This window comes from Falco rusticolus, chromosome 4 (genome assembly GCF_015220075.1).
Source record: "Falco rusticolus isolate bFalRus1 chromosome 4, bFalRus1.pri, whole genome shotgun sequence".
NCBI lineage: Eukaryota > Metazoa > Chordata > Aves > Falconiformes > Falconidae > Falco > Falco rusticolus.
Window position 1 is genome coordinate 28,728,078 of NC_051190.1, and position 8,725 is coordinate 28,736,802.

At 52.2% G+C, this 8,725-nt stretch overlaps 1 protein-coding gene across 1 annotated transcript; it reads left to right on the forward strand.

Annotated features, from left to right (window-relative positions):
• Positions 1–205: 205 nt before the first annotated feature.
• On the forward strand, positions 206–8,725 carry KPNA7 (karyopherin subunit alpha 7). The gene is made up of 10 exons (XM_037385297.1): positions 206–442; positions 1,171–1,305; positions 1,868–1,953; positions 3,328–3,596; positions 4,068–4,150; positions 5,332–5,595; positions 5,959–6,192; positions 6,539–6,721; positions 7,371–7,520; positions 8,575–8,725. Exons 1-10 carry the CDS (start codon positions 377–379, stop codon positions 8,653–8,655), a joined length of 1,551 nt encoding a protein of 516 aa, XP_037241194.1. The 5' UTR covers positions 206–376; the 3' UTR covers positions 8,656–8,725.

Below are 8,725 nucleotides of genomic sequence, written 5' to 3' on the forward strand. Positions count from 1 at the left end.
CTGGTGGAAGGTGGTGTTCCTGTAACTGTGGGAAGTCGGGGGGTCTGCCATCCTTGTGGGATTACGGCAGCCACTGTGACTCTTGTAGCCTGGCATTAAAGTGGTAGTTTGTGCTTATGTTTAGTTCGGTGGCTCAGCGGCAGCGTGTGAGGATCCTTCTGAGCTCTACCTAGGGCAGGGGACCTCCAGCATTCCCTTGCCAGGGGCTGGGGAGCAGGACATGTGTGGCCCAGGCTGTTGGGGGAGTGTGGGGGTCCCAGACCCCTCTGTGGGTGGAGGTGGATATTGCCGTGTAGTTGTGACCTGACCCTGTTCTGTCCTGAACCCCAAAAGCACACAAAGGGTTTCAGCTGGCACCTCTCTCAAACCTGCCAAGATGTCATTCATGAACGAGCGCAGTGAGCGGATGAAGATGTTCAAGAACAAGGGCAAGGACTTGGCCGTAAGTACCTACCCGTGCCATCCCCTTTGGGCAACAGCAGAGCCCACTGGGGGGTTGCCTGATGGCAGCAGCTGATGTAAAGGCTTCTGAAGTGCAATTGCCGCCCCCCCCCCCCCCCCCAATCTACCTGCTTAAGCAGATGGTTGGACAAGATGACCTCTGGAGGTCCCTTCCAACCGTAGCCATTCTGTACAGGGCAGCAAAGCCGGGGCTGGCTTTGCTAGCAGGAGTGCTCGGTTAGCTTTTTGAGCTGTGGTGTGGAGCTGGACTGCGAGGAGTGTGGTGGCAGAGGCAGGGGGAACATGAGTTTTGGGCGGGTGACTCAGAGCTGTGCTGGGGAAGGGAGATGGTTCAGTGCCAGCCTGCTGGGTTCTCCGCAGCAGTTATCTCTGCAGAGAGGGGGCTGCTATGAGATGTCAGACCATGGGATCTGTCAGCTTGCTTTAAGCCAGTAGAGGAGATGAGGGTTTGCCTTTCAGGTTCAGCAAATCTACTTTTAAAAAACACCCACTGGTTGCTGGTTCACCCAGCAGCCCGTGTCCCTGGGAGGCACAAAGTGAGAGGCTTTACTTGGTCCCATCTCCTGTGGCCTGGGGGGTTGTGGTTGATGTTGGTGCTCTGCACCCCTTGTGTAGGAAACTTGGGGCAGAGGGTTGCAGAGATGAGCTCCTTGGGGAACTGGGTGATGCAGACGCTGGTGGCATTGGTGCCTTTCTCCTCCTTGCCAGGCCCTGCGGAGGCAAAGGATGGAGGTGAGCACTGAGCTGCGAAAGGCCAAGAAGAATGACCAGATCCTGAAGCGCAGGAGTATTTCATTCAGTCTCACGGAGAAGAGTCTTTCTCCAGAAGACACAGGAAATGAGGTGAGTGCTGGGTGCTCTGCACCTGGGCAGGATCAGTGCCATGGCTTGTGCAGTAGGTATCATCTGCTACTTGGACCGCTACCAAGCCCAGTTTGGGTGACCTGGGTTAAATAGCCAGTGCTGCTCCTGATCGCCATGCCCGGCACTGGAGTGTTTCAGAATGCCTAACCTTTTTCTGTAGGTTTTTTTTTTTTGCATGGAGGTGGTGTCTGTTGTGGCTTCCCTCGGTGTCAGGTTGAACAGGCTGGTGCTCCAGCTTGCTGGGAGCTGGCGGGGCTCCCGTCTGGTTCCCTGTGCACTGAGGGGTAATTACTGAGCTTGTAGGCCCATTATGGTGTGTCAGTGACTCTTTCCTTGCTTGATTATAAGGATTAGTTGCCTTGAAGGCTTTTGTGGATTCTCTTCCTCTGCCTCATCTCGAAACTGCATTGCATAAAGAGTAGACACTGCTTAGATATGAAGTGGTGACTGACTCGGGTCTAGACAGCTGATTGACTGCAGAGATTAAACTGGAGGGAGCCCTGGTTTGCTGTCTGACTCTGAATCATTCCCTGTGACACAGATTATTCAGCTGTCCTGGGAGGAAATCGTTGAAGCCCTGAGTGGGAGCAACACCAAGCTGCAGCTGCAAGCCACGCAGGCCACCAGGTATGCTGCCTGGCTACTCCTCACTGGCAGGGAGGTGGCCGATGGAGCTGCGGTGGGTCTTGCTGGCAGAAAGCACTTCTTTCTGTTTGAAGAGATGACAAAGGAGCCTGGTAACCCAAACTGCCCTGAGGAACCTCAGCTGGTGACTGCTCTGTGTGCCTTGCTTGGCTCTGGACAGTCCTGTGGCAGGGACCTGTGTGGTTGAACCAAGGGGTTGGCTGTGGCTCCTGGAGCTGCTGCCTGTGCTGGGATCACACTGGATTCCACATGAAAACAAGTGCCGAAGGCTTGGGCAGAACAAGGGCTGGTGAGCTTGGCTCTGTAAGGGTCAGTGCTGAGCAGGGCTGTCCCCACCTGGGTGGGGGCAGGAAAGATCACAGGGTGCCATCATTCCCCAGCTGGCAACAGGGCTGTCTCCTGAGGGTCCAGGAGAGGCTGCGTTGCTGCTGGTGCTTCCTTGGCTGTCCTGATCTGCCCATGTGCTGGGGGACTGGCTCTGTTTGCAGTGGCTGTAGATCTGTCTGCTCATGGTGAGCAGATCAAAAGCTTTGCTCCCAAGGTCTTAACTGGGGGATGGCCAGAGTAGACCCTTCCTCAAGGAGCAAGTCACAACTGGCTCCCTAATCTGCTGTAGTTGGCGTGGAGCTGACTTTCTGCCTGCCCAAAGTGCCCTGGTGGCCCACCAAGCCATGGAGGGCCACCATCTGCAGCACTGACACAGCCCTGAGCTGTGGGTTTGCACCTCAGCGCTGCCAGCACTCACAAACCAGGCTTGGAAGCAGATCAGCTGAAAATTTCTTTTTCTGGCTTTCTTGGATGCAGTCAATGCCCTGATCCCATCTCCCTGGCAGCTCCACACACTTCTGTGCATGTGTGAGGTGGGGAACAGCAGTGGGGAGTCAGTGATTCTTGGGGTTTAGCTGGAAAAGTGGTCTGTGGAGCTTCATCTTAAATGCGAGCTCTGTTCTGCGCAGGGCTGGGCAGTGCTCCTGAGGCAGGGAGCAGCAGAGGCAGCTTGCAGGCTGTAAGAGAACAAATTGCAGACACCAAACTTTCACTGTCTGAAACTCCTGCAAGGTGGGGAGCATGGAATTGTGTTGTCATGGTCCCAAAAGGATGTGTGAAGTACTGCGCTCTAACAGAAACCCTGCTGTTGCTTCAGCATCTTTTTTAGACCCATCTTCTGCAGAAGCCTCTCTATGGCAACTCCTCTGCCAGAGGGTTTGCTGACATGAGATGCTGAACTAGCACATCTTGGGGGGGTGGGGGAATGCTGCCCTTGCAAGCCACAACCTTGTACCTGCTCTGGTTATGATTGATTATGCTACCACAGAGGGTTTCTCATGGCAGGCTGTGCTGTCCTCTCTCCCACAGGAGAATGCTGTCCAGGCAGAATGACCCTCCTATCAATCAGATCATCAGGCTGGGGATCATCCCCAGGCTGGTTGAATTCCTGACCTACGCTGACAATGCTCCTCTGCAGTTTGAGGCAGCCTGGGCACTGACTAACATTGCCTCGGGCACCTCTGAGCACACCAAGGTGGTGGTGGAGGCAGGTGCCATCCCAGCCTTCATCTCCCTCCTGTCCTCCCCACACATGCACATCAGCGAGCAGTCCGTGTGGGCACTGGGCAACATCGCAGGTAGGCAGAGGTCCCCAGGCCTGGGCTCAGGGGCAGGCAGAGGAGCCCGTGCTGGGTGGCTAAATACATTGGTGTTCCTCAAGACAGCCTGGTGTCCCTGCAGCTTTGCCTCCAAGCTGCTGCACCTATTGAAACCCCCTCCATATGGCCTGGCAGCCTCAGAGACCCTGTGTTGGTTCTGCAAGAGGATTTTGGCCAAAGCAAAGTACAAGGCTCCATCCTGCTGGGATGGTGTAACCCGCTGATGCTCTCGGGGAGAGCAGAATGGGTCATGTCTGGCTGGCCTGCCATGAAGCAGCCACTGTGGCACTCCAGTCTACCTCCCCACCTGGAAACTCTTAATGGTGTGTGGCTGGTGAGGGAGCCTGGCCACCCAGCCCTGGTCTGTGCCTGCAGGTCTGATTGCTGTTTGGTATTGATGGTCCTGTGACTTGGGCAGATGCCATGAACAACCCTTTTTCATCTGTACAGGCGATGGTCCTCTATACAGAGATGCTCTTATCAGATGCAATGTGATTCCTCCCTTGCTGGCTCTGGTGTCGCCTTCAATTCCAGTAAATAACCTTCATTTTCTTGGCTTAACACTCTTAATCACTTGGGTAATGGGTGAATGGTTTACAAGCCAGATGATGGAGCACAACAAGCTGTCTGTGTAGCTGAATGAGACCCTGTCCTAAACTGCTTTTGATGACCCTGCCTCTCAGCTACATACAAAGCTGGGGGTGCCAAGCAGGCTGTCTTAAGGTGATGTGATGTCTTCTAGTCTTATCTTTCCTATTCGGCTTCAACTATCTCAGGTTAGGAACAAGATGAAAAGGGTACAAGGTAGACTTGCATATGCATGTGGAAGGGCTGAACTTGCCCTTCAAGCTTCCTCCTGGTACTTTTGGGGCAGCTCTAAACTGCTGGATCTGTGGCTTATCTCTGCCCTTCTGCAGTGGTGCCTGCCCCACTGCTTTCTTGGTCTCTGGAGGAGAAGGACCTTCTCCTTACACCTTTTCCAGTCCACCTTATCCTTCTTTTGAGGGCTGTAACAGCAGTACCAATGCTTCCAGATTTTCTGTCCCTGGGTGGGGTGGAAGCTGTATGCTTTCTGTAGGCATAGCTATGGCCTCTTAGGCTAGTGTTAAGAAAACTTTCTCCAGGCCTTCTGTGAGTTTATATTGCAAGATGTTCTTGGGGGGGTGGGGTGGGGCGGGGAATGACCAACAAATGACTTTTTTTGTCTGCTCTATTCCTAGCCCAATGCACCCTTGATTTTACGAAGAAACACACCCCTTGGTAACTGCAATGCTTTACATGTAGCTCTGCTCTCCTGGGAGCATCCTTACTGGGATGAACTGTCTGAATGCTGCAACTTAAACCCTTGAGGTGCCCTACTCCAGAATGAGCAGCTCGTTCTGATTGATGCTATATTAAAAACCAAATTCCTGACTGTGTCTGAAGAATCTCTGTAATCTGTCCAAGGAACCAGAAAATAAGCTGTTTGGCACCTTTGTTACAGTAGCTTGTCACACCACTAGAGCTTAAGTTATTGTAACTCAATACTGGGGAGGGAGGGGATGAATCCATTGTCTTAGTCACTTATCTGTTTAATCTCCCTTCTTCAAATAAGCCTCAGTCCTCAAGAAGGCTCTTCTGAATACATCCCTGAGCTGTAGGGATCAGATCAAGGGTGCTGCCTCTTCCTCACCTGTTAATGCAGTAAGGATCTTACACCTCCCTTGTGTTTCAGATTGGGTTCCTGAGGAACATCACATGGACACTATCAAACCTCTGTAGGAACAAGAACCCCTACCCTTCCCTGGATGCGGTGAAGCAGATACTGCCAGTCCTCGTCTGCCTCATACAACATGAGGACAAGGATGTAATTTCTGACTCCTGCTGGGCCATTTCCTATCTGACTGACGGCTCCAATGACCGCATCCAAATTGTGGTGGATACAGGGATTCTCCCGAGGCTGGTGGAACTCATGTCCAGCCTGGAGCTGATTATTATGGTACGAAACTATTGGCAACCTCCAGTCTCTGGTCTGTTAACGTAGGAATGTCTGAGGAGAGGGAAGGCATGTCTTACTTGCCGCTGACTCTGTGGCAAGTGTGGTCTGTCTCCTCAGACTGCAGTTTGGATTGTGTTTGTCAAGCCAGTGCTCTGTTCCAGCTTGCGGTGGCTGCCAGGCTAGATAGAAACCGTAAAGCTGCTTAGAGCAAAACAGGAGGACGATAGGTCTGTAAATGCAACATAATCACCCATGATGCTTTCCTTATTTGAAGGATCAAGCACTTAGTGAGGGATCTTGCTGGACTTTCTGGCACATAGCCCTTGAGGTAAGGATTCTCCTCATCTTTTAATCTCTGTCTAGACTCCAGCTCTCCGTGCCATTGGGAATGTAGTCACAGGGACTGATGAGCAGACCCAGGCAGCTATCGACGCTGGCGTCTTGGCTGTCCTGCGCGGTTTCCTGCAACATGCAAAGTCAACTATACAGAAGGAAGCCGCGTGGGCGCTCAGTAACATTGCGGCAGGGCCTTCCCAGCAGATCCAACAACTCATCACCTGTGGGTTATTGCCGCCTCTGCTGGAGCTGCTCGATAAGGTAAGGGAGGGATGCAGTGCTGGACATGGCTGCTGTGGAAGCCATGCTGGGATTCATGAGGTCCGTGGTGCCTCATCTGTGAAGCGCTCAGCATGTGCCCAAGGGCTACCTGAGCAGTCTGCTGCAAAGCTGTTGAGATCCTTGGAACAGCCTGGTCACTACGCCCGCATGAAAGGGTGGTTTGGAGCTGCTCTTGGCAGCTCTGCCAGGGTCCACCCATCACTCAAAGTCCTGGGGAAGGTGGGTCAGCCCAAACAGAAGGCAAGGGCAATGGCTGCCCTCACCTGACACTGATGTTAGAGGGGTGCTAAAGCCTGGGAAAGCCCTCACGGTGCTGGTCTTCCAGGGAGACTTCAAAGCTCAGAAGGAAGCTGTGTGGGCAGTGGCCAACTTCACAACAGGAGGCACAACTGAGCAGGTGGTGGAGCTCATCCGGGCTGGGGTCCTCAAACCTCTGCTCAACCTGCTCCTGGCCAGAGACAGCAAAACTATCCTGGTCATCCTGGATACCATTTCAAATATCTTCTCGGTAAGATCTCTTCTCTTGCATTCCTTCTCCAAAAGAGCAGCGAGGTGTGGGTGGAATGCTCACACTGCGTGGTTAGAGCAGCAGCTGCTAATCTTGCAGGAATAAGAAGTAGACTTCGTGTTGTCTGACGCTCTTGGGCTGTCCAAAGGGCTTGGCAAGATTAAGTTCCCAAAATGTTCCTCTCCACCTCCAGTGACTTTAGCCTCCTTCTGGAAAGGATAAGAGGTTACATATTAATCCCTAAGCTGGACAAAGGTGAAGGTCTTGCAGAAATGCAGCTGCAGAGGAACCAGGTGGCCCCAGGGGCACTGCCAGCTGGCGTCTGTGTGCCTGCTTCTTGTGGCACCTTTAACCCACTGAAATGGCTTCTGCAAATGAAATAGGTGACAGGTCACCCCTGCTGCTTCTCAGATGTCACGGAGTAGGGCTTGGCTAGCTTCTTGGGTTGGCAGCCAAGCCGCTGTGCAGTAATCCCGGCAGGGACTGATGTTTCATAGACAAAATAGTCACATCCCTGGGACCAGGTAAGGCCCATAAATGCAGGGTCTGTGGTCCTTTGACTTGCAAGATCAGGGTCTTACAGTAAAGGCCATCTCAGACCTGTTACTGATAAGTTATATTTTTCCTGCTTGGTTATCTGATGTTACAGGTAGCTGAGAAGCTGGGAGAGACAGAAAGGTTGTGTCTGCTGGTGGAAGAGCTTGATGGTCTGGAGAAAATTGAAGCCTTGCAAACCCATGAAAACAACATGGTCTACCAAGCTGCACTGAAAATCATAGAGAAATACTTTTCTGGTGAGGTATGTGAGCTCTTGCTGTCTCTCATCTGAAAACGCAAAGCTATTACACACTGGAACAAAGCACATCCTTCAAGGATGCTGAGAGGTTTCTGGAGGAGACCTCTACGTGACCAGAGTAGTCCTTGCAGCTTGTTCCAGTTGCTTCTAAAGGCCTGTAAAATCTCTGAGTTGTCAGCTGATGAGTTGCACAAGAGATATGGCTGCCTTGATAGCATCTTGCTGCTGGAATTTAAACTGGCATCAGTAACTGGAGTTACTGCAGTGGCTGGTATGAATACCAAATGTGGAGAAGTTTCCTCCTTTGGAGCTGAGCTAGCTTGTCACTATGAATGGAAGCCTCCTACTCTGCTGATAACCGTGCTCAGGTTGCATTTGGATTACTTGACCCTTCTCATGCTAACAAACTTAGAAAAAAAGGATAGGACACCAGCTAGCAGTTGCAAGTGTCCCGTGACTGTCACAGATGCTATGCTCAGTTCTGGTCTTGGTCTCACAGATGGGGAAACATCAGGGAAGAGGCTTAGCAGTCTGGCAGATCTCGGAGCTGAGGTTCAAGTCTAGATGTGAACTGCAGCAGCAGGGAGCAAACGTCTGTTGTAGTCCTTTGCCCAGAACAGGGTCTGTGGGGTGTCCCTGGGAGGGTGTGGAGGGAGCTCTCCTCCACACCACCACCCGCCGGAGGGGTGGGATGCAAAGGAAACGGCTCTCCAGAGCAGTCCTGGCTTGTTGCTGCTCCAAGCAGGCATTTCATTTGAGAGGGTTCTGCCGCTAGCCACTCTTCCACCTCTGGTGTCTGAGCCTGTAGCCTTGGCCACTCTGAGGTTCGGGGATGCTGCAGGTTCAGTGTGCTGTGAAGAACAGGAGGACTTGGGCTGTCTGTTAGCTCTCTCTATTAGCCAAGTTGATCTTAAGGGCTTATTACAGCAGCAGAACTTCTTTAAAACAAGAATAAAACAGTGAGCTGCTGTAAAAAGCTTCAGGCAAGCTCTGGTGCAGATGCTCAGGTTTATTAAGACGCAGAAGCCTTAACGGGTGGCTATCGACTTCCTTGTAGGAAAATCCAGATCTGCAGCCTCGGACTAGTGAAGATGGGCTGTATCACTTCTCAGTGAAGAAGCAGAACTTTCACTTCTGAAGCTGAAGCACTATATAGCTCTGAGCTGGTGGGTGTAGGTGTCTTGGTAGAGCTGAGACATCCAAACCCA